Source organism: Pelophylax lessonae (genome assembly GCF_965119305.1).
Source record: "Pelophylax lessonae genome assembly, chromosome: 1".
Lineage (NCBI taxonomy): Eukaryota > Metazoa > Chordata > Amphibia > Anura > Ranidae > Pelophylax > Pelophylax lessonae.
Genome location: NC_138768.1, coordinates 480,264,487 through 480,289,091, shown reverse-complemented (window position 1 = coordinate 480,289,091; position 24,605 = coordinate 480,264,487). Strand labels below are relative to the sequence as shown.

Sequence of the window (24,605 nt, the reverse complement as noted above, 5' to 3'; positions counted from 1 at the left end):
CACCAAAAATAAGTAAAAGCAGACTTTTACTCTTCCAGCAAAGATATACTATTCCTCCCACCACCCAATCTATAAATTGGCATAGGTGGGCAAAAATACAGCCCCCATGGAGGTCCTCAAAGTAATTGTGATGTAAAAGATAGGATACACCTTCTAAGGTAAACTACTTGAGTTCTGCCATTTGCTGGTAATCTCGACACTGGCCCAAATGTGATCCACACCTTCCTGAAGCGGATAGGTTTGGGAGATCCATACATTTGGAGTCCAGCCTGTGTATTCTCTACCACTGTGTATCTGCTCATCAGTTCAACCTCCCTAAGATTTGGTAAGAAGCAATCGCTACTTTTGGGTGTCACTGGCTAAGTCACACTGTCACTTGGAGTGAGAAATATATTTGTCACTTGATTTCAAAGTCCATTGTGGAAAGGGGCAACCCATATACGCACAGGAATGCCACGAGGTGTACACCTATCTAGAACTTTTCAAAATATCACTTCATCACGGGGTTTCTCACATCACTTCAGAAGTTGAAGAAGTCACCTTATTTGTTTTACTTGAGAGACTTTATTTGTTACTTATTTACCACTTTGGTGGTTGTGTATGATCATTCGGCAGCAGTAACTGCCAGCACCCGCCGGGATTGGAGCAGAGCAGGGTTACAGGTGACCAGTCAGTTTGTGGTCAGTAGAGGTATCAAGTCACATGGGTCCTGGGCAGGAGACAAGCAGGGAGAACCAGTGAGGGGCGACCCAACAGCGGCCGCCGGTAATGGTGGTATAGAGGAGATCGTATGAGCTCAGCACGGGGGTGGGAAAAAGGGGGATGATTGCAGTCCATGAACTACTCACTCAGACCTCCCGAGCTGCCTCCAGTCCCTCAGTGTGTGATCTCCTACGGGCCCCGCGGCGCCTCTGTGGGAGACCCCCATCAGGCTGCTGGCGAGCAATTCCAGCCCCCGAGCCCTGGACAGGGGCAAGCCAGTCTGGCACAGGTACGGGGTCCTCTTCCAGAAAAGCAAAGAAGGCAGGCAGGTCTTGGGGCATCAGCAGTGAGAAGCCTTGGCGGTCCCTCAGGAACGTGAGCGAAAAGGAGGTACCCCCACATGTAGGTGCACCCCTTACGGCAAGCCAGTTTGAGCAGTGGTCTGAGCAGGGATCACCGCATAAGGGTTGCTTTGGAGACATCCGGCAGCACATTCACAGCGGTTCCAGAATAGTCCATCTCTCCCACCTCGCGTAGGATCCTCTCCTTCAGGGAGTAGTGATGCAGGCGACAAATTACATCTCTGGGTCTGGCAGGATCTGAGGGCTAAGAGTCCTATGGATGTGGTCGAACTGCGGTTTGTCCGGGAGGTGCACTCCTGGCAGTTGTAGAAAGATGGCTAATGCAGTCGCTTCCAAGTCTTCCGCCTCAGCAGCCTCAGGGATCCTCCGGATGCGCAAATTGTTTCAGCGGCTCCTGTCTTCCATAACCTCCACTTGTAAGCGCATGGACAGAGCAGCTTCTGACTGGAAAGCTTGCGCTTCCTCCAATGGCCGAACCCGGTCCTCCAGCGATTAAGAGTGTGGCCTCGCAGGCAGACAGGTGGGTAGAAACCGCCTGGACCTCCTCCCGCACAGCCTGCCAGTCCCATCTGTGGGTTTCTTCGATCCTGTCAGCCAGCAGCTCAATGTCCGCCTTAGTGGGCAGCGCCATGAGTAGGGAGCGGATCTCAGCGTCTGCCCTAAGGGCCAGGGGATGAAAGGGAGCCGACCGAGCGTCAGGCTGGGAGTCCATAGGTCCATCCGATGGGGCCTCTGAGCAGGCAGACGTAGCAGGTGAGGCAGGATGTTCAGGCAAGGCCAAGGCCTCTCGCGACCCCCTCATGGTGTGGCCATCTTGGAGGCAGTGTGTTGGGACCCCGGGCTCGGAAAAAAAAAAAAGGAGAATTTCCCCCGCCAGTTTCGAGGAGCGGGTGGAAGTAGTTGAACTCATAGTTTTCCTCTTTCTGGAGGAGATCATAGCCACTGAAATCAAGCAAGAAAGCTGGGTATATAGGGTGGCGGGCAGGCGCTCTCCCGAGACACGTCTTTACCAGCTCATGTCCAAGCTACGCCCCCTGGATTGGTTTTTTACCAGTCATTTATACATCTTAAACAAGAAACACAGTAAAGATCTGTCAGGATTATTGGGCTAAAAAATTGAGTCATATAAGGCCCATACATATTTTACACATATAGGAATTCTGGGCAGCCTAGCAGCCATTTTGTCATAGGGTGAATGAAAGTTAATTTTCTTTAAGCAAGATGTCTTTACAGACAATCTTGCAGTCTCCGCAAAAGTTTTTTTTTTCCTTTAAACCATAAATAATGGGACCCTTTCAAAACACAAAGGTGACCAGCGCTATGGAATATCTTAAATATGGATAAAATGATAAAATATAAATACAGGTGTAAGCTGCCACAAACCCACCCCTGAAGAACAGGGATGCAATATAAGTGAGGGAGAAGGAAAACGTTTGTGTAAGGTGCTACCTGTTTGAGCAGTATTCCTTGTTGACAATAATCAAAACAGTATAAAAAACACCTTGCCAGTGCTGTTAAAAACATGAATAAGTGATTTTAAAAAAGGTGAGATAGTGGTGAGTAGGTGTGTCTAAAACAGTGAAACCAATAGGTAACACTCTCACCCTATTTCCCTCTTCTGGGCCAGGTATGTGTGGTAGAGAGCCTCAGAGGGGAATGTTGTAAGTCCGGGGTTCCTTCAGGCTTAAGCGAGCCACACTGGGAGCTACCTCCCTCCGAAATGCTTAGATCTGTGGTGCTCAAGCAGAGAAGACAAGGACCCCAATGGCGTAGTATACAGTGATAGTACAAAGGCAAGCATAAGCAAAACTTACAATCGGACCGATCACTTCAGCTGTAAAAAGAGTGGTGACTTTAATGTTCCCCTGGCCCCTTCGGTCGACTGTTTTTGACACACCTACTCACCACTATCACACCTTTTAAAATCACGTGTTTTTTATACTGTGTTTTGATTATTGTCAACAAGGAATTTCAAACACTATTGTGCACTACTGCTGTTGATTTTTATGTGTTTTAAAGGCACCGCCATTAGGCATTAAATGTTTTATGACACTTTGTGCACTGCTTTTTATTTCTTGTTTTATATGAGCAGTTATTTACATTATTTATCTGCACTGAGCACTTTATTCCTAAGGGGGTGTATATCGTTCACCCCTATCACCAGTCTCTTCACTGATCACTGAGACAAGTTTTTTCCTGTGCACATACAATCTATATGGGGATTTCTACCCCCTTTGTTTGAAATACTGCTCAATGGGACCCTTTGACATCTCACCAGATAAGAGTCCAGCAAGAATGACACCAGATACTAATGAGGGTGATATTTGAAGCCTTATCTGTGTTTCACAATGGACAATGATCAGTATATTTCTTTTTTGGGCTCATTTAAAAATATGCTTAAGGAAACCTTATTATTAATTATAGTGATTGTTTTAGCAACAATACTATTATGTCATTATATTACGTCTGGCATATACATAATTCTAGGAATGCCTTGTATACTATGGTTTTGTTATGTGTAATTGCCAAGTACTTATTCCACGTAGGTTGCTTTACTTATTCACTTATATAAACATTCCCTAGAAGGTTTGTTTTACGTTTTGTCTTGGTCATACAAATCCTACACACCAGACACTATTCTTGACAGGATGGTGGCATGATGGTATCCCACACAAGATTTAGAATTTTTTCCTCAACTAAGGTCAAAAGGTTATCTTTGGGAAAATAATGAAATTAAATTCAATGTCCCAAATTTGATCGTAATCCAACAGTGCCACCTGGTGATTGTTCAAAGTTGTGTCCGAGTTATAGAAACGTAGCAAATAAGCCCCCCTTTTGAGGTATTTGTTATATGGAAACCAAGATCCCCGCCTACATTTCCTATAGGATAAAAGTTTAATGTCAGTTAGAGACAGGGAGGGAATTGAACAGACCAGGAAAGGAATAGGAGGCTTTGAAGGAGGTTCTGGGACATTGATGGGTGATATTTGAAGCTGAAGCTACAAACGTGACATGCCAGGGAACAGAAATAGAAGTTTGTTTGGTAAAGTATACATTTCTATTTTTCCCATAGGCAATAATTTGCCTTATACACCTGACTGAAACCATTCTCATACTTAAATTTGTAGCATCAAGATTTGAATTTAGACCATTCTAACTGCAGTTTGATGATTGGTTTAATTTTTCTTATCTTGGAATTTTAAGCCAATTTTGGCTATAGTAAATGGGTCAGTTAGGATGTATTCTTAAAAATTTATTAACTTGATAGAAGTTTATTTTACCAAAACGATCTGGACTTTTTACAAGTCTTGATGCATGGTGTAACAATTTTTGTCCATGCATTTCTTTAAAATATTGAAATTGTGAACATCTGTTGGCTGAGAGAAGTCACATGTCAAATCTGTTAGATTGGTTGCCATCTTTTGTGTACTCTTGGTAGGCTATTAATCCTATTCTAGAAGTGATTGGTTTTAGTTACCTTGCTATTCTGTAATAATATTCTTTGATTATATTTCTCACATTATCTGTGTGATACATTTTATTGTATTTTGTTCCACATTCTGTGTTTATCACCAATTCTATTTTGACATTTATTCTGCACTGAAGTATTTAACAAATTTATATATTTTTGCACAAAATTATATTCTTCTTATCTTCAGGTTAGTGCCACTTAAAGCGGAGTTCCACCCAAAAGTGGAACTTCCGCTTTAGGTGTTCCTACCCCCCTGACATGCCACATTTGGCATGTCATTTTTTTGGGGGGGGAGCGGGTACCTAGTTTTGACAGGTACCCGCTCCCACTTCCTGCTCGGAGCGCCGCGGCGCCCTGAGCGGAAGTTCTCCTCTCCCCCTCCCTCCCTGCAATCTTCTGGGGCACGTCAGAGGTCCCAGAAGATTGCCGGCCAATCACGGCGCGCAGCGCGACTCGCGCATGCGCAGTGGGTACCCGGCTGTGAAGCCGCAAACTGTAACAGCCGGGTGCCCACAGCAGTGATGCCGGCGCCGAGGGAGAGGATCGAGGCTTCGGGCGGCCGCATCGCTGGACCGTTGGACAGGTGAGTCAAATGGCTGGAACTCCGCTTTAAAAACGATCTCGCATTTTTGTTGATTTATGGAAATAAGTTGAGAATCTCCTGACTTACAGATCTTTGCTTATTTACATAAATAGTAGGGCTGCTGAATATAATCGAAAGATCGATGCATCGCGATTCGACCCTTTGCGATTCTGCATCGATGCTGCGACCGGCTTTAATCGATGTTCTAATGACGTCATGAAGCGCCGCCCCCTCCCTCTCCGCACAGCGATGGCTCTTTAAAATTCGTAGCCGCGCCCTCTTTTCCCGCCTCCCGCTGACGTCATACCCAGTCGCCCGGCATCGCTGCAAGAGGAGACACGAGGAGCGAGTGTCCCTGACTGTTGGAGAGGAGAGAATGAGATGGACTACGGTGTGCAGTGTTCACGTTTACACTTTACACATGCCTGATCCCTCCAGTAAGCGGACACTGCACTCCGCTTATCACATGCAGTGAGATACTTCCCGATCAGCAGCTGCACAGATTGGGAAATGTCTCACTGCCTGTGATTACCAGAGTGCAGTGTCGGCTTCCTGGCGGAATCGGGCACGTGAGGACTGTCATCTCTACTCTCAGACACTCAGTCTGCTGTGGGAGACTTGAGTGTCTATCAGAGCAAACATCCCCTGCTCCCACATGCGTGCTGGTCGTCCTCCTCCTCCAGCGAGTGTCTGTCCTGACTCCTGACCGTCCAGCAAGTGTCTATGTCCATCCTCCTCACACAGGCCTCTGTGGGCAGAGGGAGACCCCGAGTCAGCGTCCTGGACCCCAACTCCCAGTCCTCCTTGGCTCAGGCGTCTGCAGTGACTCTCATCATCAGTGATCAGGTACTAATCTAAGTCTTCATACTATTACAAATGTTGTTAACAGGACACTGCCAGGGGGAGTGGCAGAGCCAGGTGAGGGGAGCACACTGAGGGAGAGGGGGAGCCGGACTATCCGTTTAGGTCACAGCACCGCAGATTCTCCAACCCGGATATCCCTGAGGAGACCCCTATCCAATGCCATGTATATAATATATATCAAATCCCGGATATCCCTGAGGAGACCTCCATACACCAGTGTATGGGGGTCTCCTCAGGGATATCAGGGATGTGATATATACATGGCAGTGTATGGGGGTCTCCTCAGGGATGTGATAAATACATGGCAGTGTATGGAGGTCTCCTCAGGGATGTGATATATACATGGCAGTGTATGGAGGTCTCCTCAAGGATATCAGGGATGTGATATATACATGGTGGTGCATGGGGGTCTCCTCAGGGATGTGATATATACATGGTTGTGTATGGGGGTCTCCACAGGGATGTGATATATACATGGTGGTGTATGAAGGTCTCCTCAGGGATGCGATACATGGTGGTGTAACACCACCATGTATATATCACATCCCTGAGGAGACCCCCATACACCGTCATGTATATATCACATCCTGAATATCCCTGAGGAGACCCCCATACACCGCCATGTATATATCACATCCCGGATATCCCTGAGGAGACCCCCATACACCGCCATGTATAAATCACATCCCGGATATCCCTGAGGAGACCCCCATACACCGCCATGTATATATCACATCCTGGATATCCCTGAGGAGACCTCCATACACCGCCATGTATTTATCACAACCCCGAGGACACCTCTATACACCACCATGTATTTATCACATCCCTTAGGAGACCTCCTATATGTTTGCAGTGCACTATGGGCTGGGCATGGGAATTGGGCAGTAATCGTGATGCATCGTGGAATCGAATCGTATCGAATCGCTGCCCTAATAATCGTAATCGAATTGAATCGTGAGGTAAGTGAAGATGCGCAGCCCTAATAAATAGACACTGTTTATCAGAACAGTATAAACATTCTGACAGATCCGGCGCTTACCAGTTGGTGATGGTGAGGAGTACAGTGCCTGACTGATCCTGAGCTGCTGTAGGAGAAACCCCTTGGGGGAGGGGGGCAAAAGAAAAAAGGCAAACAGTTGGAGAGAAAGCCCTAACAAGAGCAGGCTACCTTGAGTTGGTGTCCACTAGCAGTGCCCTATCCAATGAGCACTAGGAGACTAGCTCATAAAAAAATTCCAATTTTATTTGAAATACAAAATGTTTAAACAAAGCAAGCCAGATCTATGTAAAACAAGTTCCACTAATGCAAAAATGCAGGCGGTAGGGTGAGGACGTCATCATCCAGTGCAGCAACAGGCGGACAGTGACCAGACTGCAGCGTTGATCAGTGTAACTACACCTCAAGCCACAGCCAATCACAGTTAGAATCACGCCCCTAGGGACACACACAGCCCCTCCCTCTCAAATAAAGTTAACCCCTTCACTGCCAGTGTATTTTTACAGTAACAGTGCATATATATAGCACTGATTACTGTAGAAATGTCACTGGTAACCCCAAAAGTGTCAAAAATGTCAGTCAAGGGTCCGATCTGTCCGCCGCAATGTCGCAGTACCGCAACAAAAAAAAAAAAAAAAAAAAAATCGCAGATCGCCGCCATTACGCGTTAAAAAAAAAAACAACAAAAATGACAAAAAACTTTCCCTTTGTTAGTAAACGCAATAACTTTTGCGCAAACCAATCAAAATACGCTTTTTGAGATTTTTTTTACCAAACATAGGTAGCATAAAACAAATTGGCCGAAAATGTTAAAAAATTTTGATTTTTACTTTTTTTTGGGGGGAATTTCATATAAAAAAATGTGAAAAATATTATTTTTGCAAAATTGACGCTCTTTTTTTGTTTATAGCGCGTGATCAAAAAATCGCACAGGTGATCAAATACCACCAAAAGAAAGCTCTGTTTGTGGGAAAAAAAGGACGTCAAATTCGTTTAGGTACAGCGTCGCACGACCGCGCAATTGTCCGTTAAAGTAACGCAGTGCCGAATCGCAAAATACCCCCTGGTCTTTTAGCAGCCAAATCCTCCGGGGCTTAAGTGGTTAAAGGTACCCTACCTTCTGCATTTTTGCATTAGTGGAACTTGTTTTACATAGATCTGGCTTACTTTGTTTTAACATTTTGGATTTCAAATAAACTTGGATTTTTTTTCTGAGCTAGTCTCCTAGTGCTCACTGGCTAGGGCACTGCTAGTGGACACCAACTTAAGGTAGCCTGCTCCTGTTAGCGCTTTCTCTCCACCCGTGTGCCTTTATACATCTTATCCTGTGCCGAGGTTTCCTTGGGGGGGGGGGTTCAGGGATTTCTTCTGTAGCATAAACAGCTTGAAGGAGTCCCTCCAGGTTTTCCAGACCAAAAAGTTTCTGTTCAATTTGGTCTCCTCTGCCTCACTATCTGGATCCACATCAACCTCCCCTGAGACTTAGCCTGACTTTCTGCGTTCCCTAGGTCTTCCTCTTCCCTTGCTTGAGCAGGGGGGGGGGGGGACCTGCGAACCAGGCAGAAAAGCAGATGGGCCTGCCTTGGAAAGTAAACTTTCCTGAGAAGAAGGGCCCTCTTTAGGAGTTAGCTCATCCGGCTCAGTTACCTGGTGGGAAGCTACAGAGGTACGGAAGGACTGGATAGTAGCTAGCATTTCCTCCTGCATAGACTTAAGGAAATCTTTCATCAAGCCTGAGGCCTCTTTACCAGCCAGCTTGTTAATACACCTATAACAAAAGGGCATGGTGTGATATCTGGGCAGTCTCTCCCCGCAATTACCACATTTTGTAGAGGAGCTAGTGCTAGCGGATACAGGGGGTGCTTTATCAGGAGCCTCCTGGGTTCAACCTGGGGATTCTGCGAGAGAAGAGGAGATAAACACAAGATCACTATTCCTACCCCATAGTAACTTGGCTAAAATCCCCACTGGGGAGAGCTTGGGAACTGCCAGGGAGTAAGCCTAACACTGGTATAAGCCCCAATTGGGAAAGAAAACGGCACTTACTGGGCTCCAATCTGCTGTCTGCAGCCAGCTGAACAAACCTTCCCTCCTCCTTCTCCATGAGGTGGGTTGCGGCAGGTTTTAGGTCTTTGGCAGCTTTCTGTTTTTTTTCAGCCGGAGAGTCTGCCTTACCACGCCATGTGGGTCCGGCGTCTCCTCCGTACTCGCTTTCCTTTTCTGGGCCGCGTTGCGCATGCTCTGCCTTTCCTGCACAAACCGTAAGTTCCAGTTTGAAAGCGAGGCTTGGAGCGCGCTGTCTGGCGTTTTTTTTTTCCGAATTCCTGCTGAATGCGAGTTCCGGCTGAATAGCGAGGACCGGAGGAGACCCCTGCTGAAGAGCAGGCCAAAGGCTCTGGAGGGACCACCACTGTGACCAACTACCTGTATCCTGAGGTGACCTGTGAGAAGCCTAAAAGGCGTGCCGGTAGAGTGCGGCCCACACCGGCGTTGCTAAACCTGCCTCACTGGGGGGAGATCATCCAACACAGAGTCTTCAGGTCAAAGACAAAAAAATAAATGTTTCGCTGTAGGAGAAACACAATCCAAAATGAGGGACAAGGGGAAGGGTGGGGTTTTTTATAGCTGTGAACTGATTGGGTTTCCTGTAGTGTGGAGCCTCTCATCTCTCATGTGTTGCCGTCCTGGAAGGTGAGAGGAGAAAATCTCTTTGGAGGCATGAACAACCTGTCAGGATAATCCCAATCTGTATATACCAGCTGCTGCAGCACGGGGTGAAAAGGAAAGGCCTGAACACCCTGCTGAGGATGTAAAGAGCCTAGCGAGGAACAAGAGGCCTCCGAAGGAGGCAATTTAAACCCAAACCGCACCATTTCAGTAAGGGATTGAGTCAGCAATCTTTGGGAGTGAGAAGCCATAAATGGTTCCTCAGAATCAGAATCCTGTGACTCCTCCATGTCACCAAAGGCTACCTCCTCATCATCTTCTACTGCCCAATTTGGTTCTAGACCAGAAGCCCCCCTAGGGACTATAGGCCTTACCACTTTGCAAGGCCCAGGTGCCGGAGAAGGGGACCTATCCCTTTTCTTCCCAACCTGACAAACAGAAGAAATCATCCCGGCTATTTTACCCTCTAGGCTAGCCAGGGCAGATGCCAAGTTATCCTTAGTAACAGGGAGAAACGGGGGCATCAGAGGTAGCAACAATAGCTTATAGACGTAAAGGCTCGGATTGGCCATTAGCTTTAGGTCTTTCTGGGGAAGAAAATGCAGTGGGAACCCGGACTAGGAGAAGTTAATCCTGGTGCAGGGGTACTTGACCCTTTCCCTGCTGCGCCCCTGCTTCTTTTTCTGGAAGACATTGCTGTAACATAAAGAAGACCCAGAATTAACAGCTTTCACAGAAAAAAAAACAAAACAAAAAAAAACTACCTTTTTCTTTGCCATATACTGTAACACATGCCCAAACAGATATTATTAGACCAACACCGCTTCCTCTGATCAGCCGACCGTCCAGCCAGAGATCCTGAGCTCCTCTGCCTTAGCAGCGCTCAGTTGAAAAAAAATGCTGGCCCACGAACGTCATTGACGAGCGCCGCTCCACACTGCGCATGCGCCAGGGGGTGCGCGTGCTTTAGCACATGGATCAAGCTGTCCGAGATCTGTAATGCAAATAAAAAAACCTGCCGAACGGCGCCATCTTGTGGTGGAAAAACAGTACTGCGGCTACAGAAAATTTTGTGCTATTTGTGCTATTTCCCAACAAACGTCTTTTTTTTTGCAAAAATGGAAAAGGAACTTACCAGTCCCTGAATAGGACCCAAACTTCACCCATCACGGCAGGCTCCGTCCATGACCATCAAGGACCGGGGTCCCCGTTATACGGGGTCCACTCCCTTGGACCTGTACAGCACCCTGTTGGAATCGCCTAAGAATTTAACCAGGGTTCCATTTCCCAGGGTCCAGCGCCCAAAGGGCCACATTACAGGCTGAACCTTTGGCTGCCGATGCTCGGGTACCATCCTTTTAGCGCTTAGCTGTTTGAATGGATCTCATTAGATTGCCACTTTTTCTGGGACAACACAAAACTTGGAGAGCTTTAACAGTCATGACCACCACCTTCAAGACATATATAGATATATATAGGAGGAACTTCCTGTCTTATTGGTTGCCAGTGTCCAATTACCTATAGGTGGCGTATAACCCAGATAGTTATTACCAGCTTTGTGTCCCGTGATGAACGATAAAGAAATCTAAACATCCCATGTGATAGAAATAAGGTATGATAGGTCCGCTTTATGGAGACATCTGGGGTCTACAAGACCTCAGATCGCTCCTCTATCCTGAAAAGCATGAGATCAAAAAAGAACAAAAAAATAAATAAATGAATCTCTGCTTTCCAGGAACAAAAATGTCGGGAAGTGGTTAACCTTGGCAGAAAGCAAGGAGTTGAATTGTTCACGAAGGCTGTGTAACTGCTGCTAGGCTGATCGCCAGGGACTTGTTATGTTTTACAGTATATCCAAAGAATGAATTTGGGCAATCAGGGAAGAAAGTTTCTGACTGCTCTGTACTCTGAAAAAACAGAGAACAGAGATCAGCGGTCAGACGATTATCAGTTCTTGTGCTTAGAGCCGATGGGGGGACAGCTGCGCATAACAGCAATGCTGCAGCATAGAGGTAAGTATCCATGCTTGTTGTTTTAGTAACCCAAAGGGCTCCTTTAAATCATTTGGAAGATAAAACAGTTTACATGGGATTTCTATTTAGTATTTAGCAGTTTGCCTGGAGTGAAGTTTTAAATAAATGACATCTTTATGCAGAGTCTAGCAACTGCCACTACAAAAGCCACTTACTTTCAACACAATTCTATAGAATTCACAGATAATGATTACGGAACAGACCTGAGCTTTGCCTGTTGAAGATGAAAATTGTCTTCTTGTTCCTCCCAAGTTTTAAAGTGCTCTGCTTCTTTTTCTCGCTGTAACATCTCCAGCTCCTGCTCTCTCATAGCTTTTTCACGTTCACGCTCTAACCGAAGTTGTTTCACCTTAGAAGGAAAATACATGCATTAAATATGGAGGCTGCTACTTTTCACCTACTAAAAATTTTTGCCTAGCTTCAAGCAGAACTGAGACCAGGAGTTGAACATTCTACTGTTTACAGATTCTTCAGGATTCTCCAGGCAAAACTGAACACCTCTCTAACCTATTAGTATTTTTTTTTTGTACATTTTGGAGTGTTTCATACTGACCCTAGTCTGCCATAGGAGTTCCCCACCAGCGTTGTTGCTGGGGGCAGATGTGTCTGAGCCAGCTACCACCAGACCCAGTACTCTCATGCCGCTGTCATCAGATGCAGACTTCTCTTCTGGTTTCCTAAGAGGACCCCAGAGCTGGATAGCCAATAGGAAGTGATCATGTTACAACGGCATCTGCCATAAGCACCGTCTGAACCACTGGGAGGAAGAATTTTCTGATTGCAGGGCCGAACTTGGAATCCACTCTGCCAGGGAATGTCTGGTCCTGCAGGTCAGGCATACGAGACTGCCCCCTTTTGTCCCACGCTGCCAGAACAAAAACTTGCAATGATTTGCAGTAAAATTGGGCATATGCAACTGCTTTGAAGGGGACACCAACAGGCCAGAGACCGTTGTGCAAAAAAAGGAGTAGGTAGGCCCCTGGACTGCAAAGTCTGAACATGGGAGCAAAGGGTATTAGTTAATATCAGGCCCAGATACTCCAAGCGATACTCCACAGCTTCCCGCACTAATTTCTGGAGATTCAAGATCCAGCCAAAACTCTGCAGGGTTCTCCATACTCTGTTTGCATTGGCTGACAGAATCTGTGCTTCCTGAAGGAGGTCGTACAAATATCCTACTACGGGGACACCCTGAGATGGAAGCAGAGCAAGAACAGGGGCTAGCACCTTGATGAACACCAAAGGTGCAGTGGACAGTGGAGAGGAGTTGCACCAGAGCAGTGTGAAGGCGCCATTCTTGCTGGGATGGTGGCAGTATAACAATATGTAGTGGGTTGAAAGCCCAAATGCCTCAGAAGTAAAATTGCCAAACAGAGATAGTTTCCTTCTATTTCAAGGGCACAAAAGGGGACCTAAAGCCCCGTATCTTCCCAAGTAAAGTCATCCAGGGATTCTTAAAAAAAAAAAAAAAGTATGGGTTTCTTTTTTTTTTTAGCTTATACCTGTTCTGTGTGAGCTGCAAATATCTAAACATCTTTTCAGCCCCCTCAGAAGTGCACCCTTTCTGTTAAAATCAAGATAAATACCTGTAGGAGGGGCTACTGACTTTCTTACTGCATCGTACCGACAATGGGAGTCTGGATCCACCCACTTTCCTGTCATCTGCTTGATGTCGGCTCTCTGCTCGCTCCCGACTCACTCAAGACTTCACAGAGCATGGCTGCTCTCCCCTCCCTTCTACCTCCACCCCCCCCCCCTTCTTATCAAGCAGTTCCGATATACAGAAGAATCCAGCAGAGATAGCAGCACTTCAGTGACTGGAAGGTAAGGCAAGTCACTGACAGTGCTGTGTACAAGAAACAACTACATTTCTACTAATATCCCAGTGAAAAACATTGTTTTGAAAGCAAAATGCACATATGCATTACTGTTTTAGTAAAATGAAATTAATGAGAGCTAACATTGTGAATTAATCCTTTTACTGAATATCTCGATTTTTGTATCAAACCGTAAAACCTTCCATTAATTTCTACTTGTATTTTACAAACTGATGTACCGGTACAGAGCTACTCAGACATATGAACAGAGCTTTGCTACACCATAATTATTGTATTACCCATTACCCCTATAGCAATAATGTTTCCTTCATTGTAAATAGAGTATTGTAAGATTACAGCCCTCTTATATTTTTATTGCTATCTGTGGTTATATTACACAGGATGTTACTGCAGCTTCTCAAATATATAAGTATTTGACCATGCTGACGAGCCCTGGAATGGAGAGGTGATCCATGCAGTTGCCTGTTGAAATCAATTATAGGTTGACAGGTGCACAGATCTTTACACATATTCTTGTGTGTATATCTACATAAAACGGGATAAACAGGTGTTTTAACCACTTGCCAACTGCCCTATATATATATATATATATATATATATATATATATATATATATATATATATATATATATATATATACACACACACACACACGCAGGGCCGGCGCTCCCACTAGGTGAACTGGGCAGTGGCCTAGGGCGCACTGCCGCCTAGGGCACAGCAATACCTCCCAAGGGTCCCTAATTTACCGGTCTCTCTCCCTGGCTGCCTGTGTCAGTGCAAAGACGAGCACTGAACCCACTCCTCCCCCTTCCTGTACACAGAGGAGGCTGGGAGCAGCTCACCACTCTCTGCAACAGCGCCACTCTGATCTGAGGTCTGTGATTTTTAGAACTAATACTAACTTGCTGGGAGGGTGAATGGAGATGGAGATGGAGCTGGGGGGGTGTATGGAGCTAAGAGCCATTTCTGCCACTCCTGGAAAGAATGCTGACCAGATCACTTTATGCAAGATAAATCAAAATAGGCATATGGAACCGTTTGTGCAGAATAATATTTCCTGCATGCCACATTTTACCTTACAAAAAGAGCGACAATTTTGAAAAAATAACAATATTTTTCACATTTTTTATATGAAATTCTCAAAAAAAAATGTAAAAAAAAAAAAAATCAAAATTTTTTAACATTTTAGGTCAATTTGTTTTCTGCTACATTTTTATTTATTTTTTTTACCAAAAATATCGCAATAAGTGTATTTTGATTGGTTTGCGCAAAAGTTAGGCTTGTGGGCGAGTGACGTACCCATACGTCACTTTGCCCAGGAGAGGCTGACTGCTGCAGTATATAGTCATGCGGCAGTCGGCAAGTGGTTAACCCATCCCATACTTCTCCTTTAAGTGTTTTCCCACCAAAGGTGGCATATGACATATGGATTTGGTTAGCATGGCAGAGAGCAGGTAGAACCTGCAAGGAATAATAAGGCTTTATAAGGGACTTCCTACCCTCAATAGAGCACTAGGCATGTAAGATAATAACAGACATGATCCAAAAAAGCACCATGCTCTATCCACTGCAGGTCTGTGTCGGAAAGTGTCACAGCTGGCATAACGCTATTAAACCCTTAGGGTGATTTAGACTTAAAACCATGCACCCTGACTTACTGTGAAGATGGTCCGACCTTCTGGCAGTCTCATCCACATAAAAAGGCAACTCTAGGCAGGTTAGAGGGGACATACAACATTTACACAATGTTTGCCCTTTTGGTGGCCATAATCTAAGATGTCTTTAGGGACACGCGTAATGCAGTGACCGGTGCCGGAAGCAACATTGTAGGTGAGGTATAGTCCCTCAAGGTGAAGCCGAGGAGTCAGCCAATCCAGAAACTGAAAAAAAAGAGCCACAAGAAAAAAAAAAGCTATGTTGCAGCTGAGAACCTTGAGAGAAGAAGATTTCCCTTTAAGTAACAAAAGTGAAAACAAAAAAAAAAAAAAAAAAAAGCGGTTTGCTTCTCTTGAAGTGAGAATATTAATTCTTGTAAGGTCAATATCAAAAAACTGACGCATACTGGGAGTGAAAGGCTATACTGGGCAGTCCTTACAGTTTATTTACCAGTGTCTAAATCTTCTGAAGGTGGCAGCATAACCCATGATACAAGACAAAGAAACAAACAAAGTTCTTTAAAGGCGTGTTCCGCAGCCAACATAGGACCACACTTAAAATGGGAGTTAACTCCCTTGGTTGATTTTTACATATAGGTAAGCCTATAACACAATTTACCTATAGGTACATGGCATAACTCCTAAACTTGCACCGTTCAGGAGATAATTACAGCAGTGACCGCATGCTGCCGGAGGGCTTCATTTTATATAGTTATTTTGGTTGAAAAAAGTCCATCTAGTTCAACCAATGGAAGGAAGAAAAAAAATTATACAATCCTACATCTACACATAATATACCCATAGTTGATCCAGAGGAAGGAAAAAAAACCCCAATAAAGCATGATCCAAACTGCTCCCGCAAGGGAAAAAAATCCTTTCTGATCCCCCATGCAGCAATCAGATATTACATTTTTCTACTGAGCTGGCCAGAACCACCTCTTTTGGGAGTCTATTCTACATTTTCGCAGCTCTTACTGTGAAGAAGCCTTTCCGTATTTGTTACATAGTTACATAGTTTGTGAGGTTGAAAAAAGACATCAGTCCATCCAGTTCAACCTATGATGTTTGTGTGTGTTTGCTGTTAACCGTACATTGTATACCCCTGTATGTTGTGGTCTTTAAGGTGCCCATCTAATAATTTTTTTAAACTATCGATGCTCCCTGCTGATACGACTGTTTGCGGAAGAGAATTCCACATCCTTTCTGCTCTGACAGTGAAGAACCCCTTACGTATTTTAAGGTTAAACCGCCTTTCCTCTAGTTTTAGTGAGTGGCTGCGTGTCTTATTGTATTCCCTTTCTCTGAATAGTTTGTGCCTTATGCTAGGGTCGCCAGTACAGTATTTGTACATTGATATCATATCCCCCCTAAAGCGTCTTCTCCAGAGAGAATAAGCTCAATGCTTGTAGTCTTTCCTCATAGCTGATGTCCTCCATTCCCCTAATTATTTTTGTTGCCCTTCTCTGGATTCTCTCCAGTTCCAGCACATCCTTCCTGAGGACCGGTGCCCAGAACTGGACAGCATACTCCAGATGTGGCCGGACCAGAGGCTTGTAGAGTGGAAGAATAATCTATTTATTTCTGGAGGGAATCCCCTTTTTTATACATCCCAGTATTCTGTTGGCTTTGCTTGCAGCAGCTTGGACATTGCATGCCACTGCCAAGCCTGTTGTCTACCAGTACCCCCAGGTCCTTTTCCATCCTAGACTCAACCAGAGGTCCCCCCCCCTAGTGAGTAGCTTGCTTTCTGGTTTTTGGCACCCAAGTGCATTACTTTACATTTTTCAACATTAAACCTCATCTGCCATGTAGTTGCCCACCCCATTATTTTGTTCAGGTCCACTTGTAAGGTTTCCACATCCTGCATAGAAGATATTGGCATGCTTAGTTTAGTATCATCCGCAAATACTGAGATTGTACTAGATATCCCCTCCTCTAGATCATTTATGAATAAGTTAAACAGGATTGGCCCCAGGACAGAACCTTGGGGGACCCCACTTTCCACACCCGCCCAATCCGAGTACTCCCCATTAATCACCACCCTTTGCACTCTCCCCTGGAGCCAGTTCTCTATCCAGGTACTCACCTTGAACAGTAAGCGTTTGTGGGGGAACGGTGTTAAAGGCCTTCGCAAAGTCCAGATACACCAATAGCCACAGGCTTTCCTTTATCTAGGTGGCAGCTGACTTCATCGTAGAAAGGTTAATAGATTGGTCTGGCAAGAACGATTTCTCATAAATCCATGCTGATTACTACTAATAATACAGTTTTCATTACCAAGTCTTGTATGTGGTCCCTTCACATCCCCTCCAAAATCTTGCAGACTACTGATGTTAGGCTAACTGGCCTATAGTTACCCTGGATATATCTCAAACCCTTTTTTAAATATTGGTACCACGTTGGTTTTTTTCCAATCAGCTGGCACCATACCCGTCTGTAAACTATCCTTAACCACTTGCCGACTGCTCACTGAGCTGGTATTGCGGCAAAGTGGCTCAATTCCGTCCAGCGACGTAGACCTATGTCGGGCGCGATCACGGCTCGCAGGGCGCGCTCCCGCACGCCGATCCTGGTCTGATTCGGCAGAGAACCAACCAGTCACCAGATTACAGACCAATGATTTTTTGTCTGGGTCTGGTGATCGGTTCCAGCCAATGGCATCATGTCCCCTGCCTGTGTAATGTAAACACAGGCAGGGGAAGTGATGTAACTGTCCCTTCTGCAGCCCTTTCGGTTCCAGGAAAAGACAGAGAGACATCAAAAACGTGAGTTCCACCAAACACTACACTGACACACCTCACATAGGCACATTTAACCTCACTTGTGACCCTAATTTGCGCTAAGCCCAAATAGGTTTAGGCCACCCGCCATCTATCCCCTATAAAGGTTTAACCCCTTGATCTCCCCCAGTTAACCCCTTCACTGCCCTTTCACAGTGTTCACTATATACAGTGATTACCGATCACTGTATTAGTGTCACGGGTGACACAACTTAGGCTAGTTAGCGTCAGGGTCCCACTACACCACCGTTGTTTAGCGTCAGTTAGAGTCAAGTACACTAACACACATACACACACCTCCATTACTAGCATAGTGTTTGAACAGATCAATATCTGATCTGATCAGAACTACAGTTGTGTTCAAAATTATTCAACCCCCACTGAAATTGATTGTTTTGGCCAGTTTGACATTGATTTTGATCATTCAGTCATCCTGCTTACAATTAAATCAAAGAGGCACGTGTAGGTCAGACAAATATAACATAACATTTATAATGAAATAACCACAAATGTCTTTTCTGTGCTCACATCATTATCAGTTTTATTCAACCCCCAAGTGACATTCAATCTTAGTACTTAGTACAACATCCTTTTACAGTTATAACAGCTTTTAAACGTGAAGTATAGCTTGACACAAGTGTCTTGCAGCGATCTACGGGTATCTTCGCCCATTCGTCATGGGCAAAAGCCTCCAGTTCAGTCACATTCTTAGGCTTGTGCACTGCAACTGATTTCTTTAAGTCCCACCAGAGATTCTCAATCGGAGTGAAGTCTGGTGACTGTGATGGCCACTCCAAAATGTTCCAGCCTTTAATCTGCAACCATGCTCTAGTGGACTTGAAGGTATGCTTGGGATCATTGTCCTGTTGAAAGGTCCAACGTCTCCCAAGCCTCAGGTTTGTGACGGACTGCATCACATTGTCATCCAATATCTTCTGGTACTGAAGAGAATTCATGGTAACTTGCACACGCTGAAGCTTCCCTGTACCTGCAGAAGCAAAACAGCCCCAAAGCATGATTGACCCTCCCGCCATGCTTCACAGTAGGCAAGGTGTTCTTTTCTTCATAGGCCTTGTTCTTCCTCCTCCAAACATAGCGTTGATCCATGGGCCCAAACAGTTCTAATTTTGTTTCATCAGTCCACAGAACACTATCCCAAAACTTCTGTGGTTTGTCCACATGATTTTGGCATACTGCAGTCGACTCTTCTTATTCTTTGGAGACAGCAAGGGGGTGCGCCTGGGAGTTCTGGCATGGAGGCCTTCATTACGCAGTGTGCGCCGTATTGTCTGAGCAGAAACTTCAGTACCCACATCTGACAAATCTTTTCTCAGTTCCTCAGCAGTCACACGGGGACTTTTCTCCACTCTACGCTTCAGGTAGCGCACAGCAGTCGAAGTCAGCATCTTCTTTCTGCCACGACCAGGTAGCATTTCAACAGTGCCCTTTGCCTTGAATTTGCGAATGATGCTTCCTATGGTGTCTCTTGGTATGTTTAACATCTTTTCAATCTTCTTATAGCCATTGCCCTTCCTGTGAAGAGTAATCACCTCTTCTCTTGTCTTCCTGGACCATTCTCTTGACTTCATCATGTTTGTAACCACACCAGTAAAAGTCTAGAAGGAGCTGAGTATCACAGTCATTTTAAAGCTGCCTAATTGGTTCTTATTAGGCTTTATTGCTGCTCCCTGACATCCACAGGTGTTTTCAATACCTGATTGAAAACACTTCAATGAACCTCTGTTCTTCAGAGTGGTAGTCTTTAAGGGGTTGAATAATTGTGTCAATAAAGAATTAACAAAAGTAACATTTACTACTGTATTACAAAACCAATTGATGTCATTTTAGTTGCATATGGTTCTTTAAGAAGTCCTTGTAGGATTTCATTCTGAATACAATTACAAATGTACACTAAATTCCCTAAAACCCTTTACAGCATTGGGGGTTGAATAATTTTGAACACAACTGTATACTAGCGTCCCCATAGTTTAGTGTTCCCAAAATGCAGTGTTTGCACAATCAGCACTGATTGCTGCTAGCACCTGCGTTTAGCCCCTCCGCCCAGCCCACCCTACCCAGGCAAGTGTAGTAATTAATAGATTACTGTCACTTCCAAAAAACACAAATCACATAAAACCGCTGCGTTAGCAGAGTCAGGCCTGATCTCTGCTAGCCCTAGCAGTTTTTTTTGTAGCGACCAAATAGTCCTTGACAACCAGGTGCTTTTTTACCTGTTAGTCACACTACTGTAACGGTAAATTTAGTTACTAAAATAACCAAACGTTGGTACAGTAGTGCAGAGGCTTACAGTATACTGACCATGTCAGATGAGAGCGATGGGGAAGCCTTACTGGCAGAATCAGGGTCAGTATACGAACCTGATGACAGCAGTGGCTCCCTGACAGATAGCTCCGGCGACAGAGGGGTCCCTGCTAAGGTCAGGCGTACCTGACCCCATTCTGGAGTTGCTGAGATGCAAGAACCGGATGTTTCTCGTATGCAGCAGATTGCCAGTACTAGTGCCGCTCACACTTCTCGTGATCTGGCAAGCACGAGTGGACTAGTACACCCTGGACCTAGTACAACCAGCACTGCAGTAACACATGGTGACGTGGCGAGTCCCATAAGTGCAGTTGAAGCTGGTGCGGTGGCTAGCACGAGTAGTGGCCCGCAGCCACCGCGTATTTGAAGCCCCGCCCCAGACAGCCCCAAATATGACAAGCATGTCATATTTGGTGTCTATGTACTCGGCATAAGATCATATTTTAAATTTTACCAAACAACTAGGAATTATATAGTGTATTTCTGCATTAAATATAAAAAAAGTGTTTTTTTTTTTTACGCAAAAATTGCTTTTGGAAAATGTGTGTGCAAATACCGTGTGACAAAAAAAAATTGCAACATCCACCATTTTGTTATGTAGGTTCTCTGCTTTAAAAAAATATATATAAATGTTTGGGGGTTCAAAGTAATTTTCTTGTAAAAAAAAATATATATTTTTTCATGTAAACAAAAAGTCTCAAAAAAGGCTTGGTCTTCAAGTGGTTAGAAGAGTGGGTGATGTGTCGCTAAGATTGAGCATAAAATGCCAGGACTGTTCAAACACCCCCCAAATGACCCCTTTTTGGAAAGTAGACACCCAAAGCTATTTGCTGAGAGGCATATTGAGTCCATGGAGTATTTTACATTTTGCCCTAAGTTTCAGGAATATGACAATTTGTTTTTTTTTTTTTACACAAAGTTGTCACTAAATTATATATTGCTCACGCATACCATGAGTATTTCAAGATAGCACAGAACCCCCCCCCAAATGACCCCATTTTGCAAAGTAGACACTCTAAGCTATTTGCTGAGAGGCATAGTGAGTCCATGGAATAGTTTATATTTTGCCACAAGTTTCGGGAAAATTATTATTTCTTTTTTTTGTTTGTTTTTTTTACACAACGTTGTCACTAAATGATATACTGCTCACACATGCCATGGGTATATGTGAAATGACACTCCAAAATACATTATGCTGCTTCTCCTGAGTACAGGGATACCCCATGTGTGAGACTTTTTGGCAGTCTAGCCGCATACAGGACCCCGAAAACCAATCCCCACCTTCAGGCTTTCTAAGGGCGTAAATTGTTGATCTCACTCCTTACTACCTATCACACTTTAGAAAGGCCATGAAATGCCAAGATGGCACAAAACCCCCCAAATGACCCCATTTTGCAAAGTAGACACTCCAAGCTATTTGCTGAGAGGCATGGTGAGTATTCTGCAGCTCTCATTTTTTTTGGAAAATGAAGAAAAAAAACAGGAAAATGCATTTTTTCCCTCTTTTTTAAATTTCCAAAACTTTGTGACAAAAAGTGAGATCTGCAAAACACTCAACATGCCTCTCTGCAAATAGCTTTGGGTATCTACTTTCCGAAAAGGGGTCATTTGGGGGGGGGGGGGGGGGGGTTGTGCGGTCTTGGCATTTCAAAGCCTCCAAAACTGTGATAGGTAGTCAGGAGTGAAATCAACAATTTACGCCCTTGGAAAGCCTGAAAGTGGGGATTGGTTTTCGGGGTCCTGTACTCGGCTAGACTGCAAAAAAGTCTCACACATCGGGTATCCCTGTACTCAGGAGAAGCAGCAGAATGTATTTTGGGGTGTCATTTCACATATCCCCATGGCATGTGTGAGAAATATATCATTTAGTGACAACTTTGTGTAAAAAAAAAAAAAAAATAATAATATATTTCCCGGAACTTGTGTCAAAATATAAAATATTCCATGGACTCACCATGCCTCTCAGCAAATAGCCTGGGGTGTCTACTTTCCAAAATGGGGTAATTTGGGGGAGTTTTGTGCTATCTTGAAATTTTAAGGCCTCCGCAACTATGACAGGTAGTGCGGAGGTGAAATGCACAATTAACGCCATTAGAAAACCTGAAAGTGGTGATTGATTTTCAGGGTCCCGTACACAGCTAGGCTCCCAAAAAGTCTCACACATGTGGTATCCCCATACTCAGGAGAAGCAGCAGAATGTATTTTGGGGTGTCATTCCACATATACCCATGGCATGTGTGAGCAATTTATCTTTTAGTGACAACTTTGTGTTAAAAAAATAAATAATAGAAAAAAATTGTAATTTTCCAGAAACATGTGCCAAAATATAAAATATTCCATGGACTCACCATGCCTCTCAGAAAATAGCTTGGGGTGTGTACTTTCCAAAATTTGGTCATTTGGGGGGGGGTTTGTGGTATCTTGACATCCTAAACCGTTATAGGTAGTGAGAAAATGCAATGAAAAATGTTCGCCCTTTGAAATTCTGATGGTGGGGATTGGTTTTTGGGGTCCCGTACACAGCTAGGCTCCCAAAAAGTCTCACATATGTGGTATCCCAGTACTCAGGAGAAGCAGCAGAATATATTTTGGGGTGTAATTACATATATATCCATGGCATGTGTGAGCAATATATCATTTCAATGACAACTTTGTGTAAAAAAAAAAAAAATATATATTTTTTTTTAGTCATTTTTCAAACACCTGTGACAAAAAAATTAAATATTCAATGAGCTCAACATGCCTCTCAGGACATTCCTTAAGATGTCTACTTTCCAAAAAGTGGTAATTTGGGGGGTTTGTACTGCCCTGCCATTGTAGCACTTCATGAAATGAGATAGGTAGTCAAAAATTAAAGCTGCGTAAATTCCAGTATTTGCACCATAGTTTGTAGACGCTATTACTTTTGCGCAAACCAATAAAAATACGCTCAATGAGATTTTTTTTGTCAAAGACATGTAGCTAAATACATTTTGGCCAAAATATATGACATAAATTGAGTATATTGGATATTTTTTAAAAGGCAAATTTGAAAATTTCATTTTTTTTTTAAAGTTTACACTTTTTTTTATTAATATCGCAAAAAATAAAAAGCGCAGAGGTGATCAAATACCACCAAAAGAAAGCTCTGTTTTTTGGAAAAAAAGGACGTACATTTTGTTTGGGTACAGCATTGCATGACCGCACAATTGTCAGTTAAAGTCACGCAGTGCCGAGTGGCAAAAAGTGGCCAGGATGTAAAGCAGGAAAATCCTCCAGTGGTAAAGTGATGAAAGATCAAGAATAATGGTCTGGCAATCACCTGGCTGAGTTTTTTTAAGAACCCTCAGGTGCAAGCAATCCGGTCCCGGTGATTTATTTATGTTAAGTTTCTCTAGTTTAGTTCTAAGTCTATCTTCTGTTAGCCATGGCGGTACCTTCCTGAGGTGTATTATTTAGTTTGGCCTTACAAGCTGGGTTAGTGTAGCCCCCCAATTCTTTTGTGAAGACTGAAGAGAAGAAATTATTTAACACTATTGCCTTTTCTCTGTATTCTGTGGCCAAATCTCTTTTGTCGTCTTTTATGGGGCCAATGTGCTCTGGCCTCGCTTTCTTACTGTTTATATACTTAAAGAATTTCTTGGGGTTCCTTTTACTCTCTTCCGCTATATGTCTCTCGTGTTCTATTTTAGCCGCCTTCATTTTGTCTTTACATTTCTGATTACACTCTTTGTAATGCTTGAATGCTGCCAATGACCCCTCAGTCTTGTATTTTTTGAAGGCTTTTTCTTTAGCATTTATATGCATTTTTATGTTGGAGTTTAGCCACCCAGGGTTTAGTTTTGCTCTTTTAAATGTATTTCCCTTTGGAATGCACTGGCCAATCCCTTTGTTAAGTATGCTCTTGAAGCACTCCCATTTTTCCTCCATGTTCTTTGTTCCCAGGGTTCTATCCCATTTGATATTTTCTAGCAGCGAGCGCAGTTTTGGGAAATTGGCTCTTTTGAAATTCAGTGACCTTATATTACCCTTGTGTTTCCTATTACTATGATTAATACTGAAACTAATTGAGCTATGGTCACTGTTTCCTAATTTGCCCCGTATTTCTATATCCGTGAGCAGGTCTGTATTGTTGGTAATCAGTAGGTCAAGTACCGCATTGTTTCTTGTCGGTGCATTCACCATTTGACCCATGAAATTGTCCTGCAAAATATTTAGGAACTGCCGAGCCTTGGCTAAATGCGCGGTTCCTTCTGCCCAGTCTATTTCTGGATAATTAAAGTCCCCCATTATTATGACATTTCCCATCCTTGCTGCCAATCCTATCTGTTAAAGGAGGTTCCGC

General features: G+C 44.0%; 1 protein-coding gene across 1 annotated transcript in view; it reads right to left on the bottom strand.

The window, feature by feature from the left end:
• Window positions 1–24,605, bottom strand: part of CACTIN (cactin, spliceosome C complex subunit) — a 473,103-nt gene that overhangs the window by 328,486 nt on the left and 120,012 nt on the right. Inside the window, exon 4 of the mRNA XM_082243969.1 lies at window positions 11,887–12,032. Coding sequence (XP_082100095.1) covers window positions 11,887–12,032 — 146 coding nt within the window. The remainder of the gene's footprint in view (window positions 1–11,886; window positions 12,033–24,605) is intronic.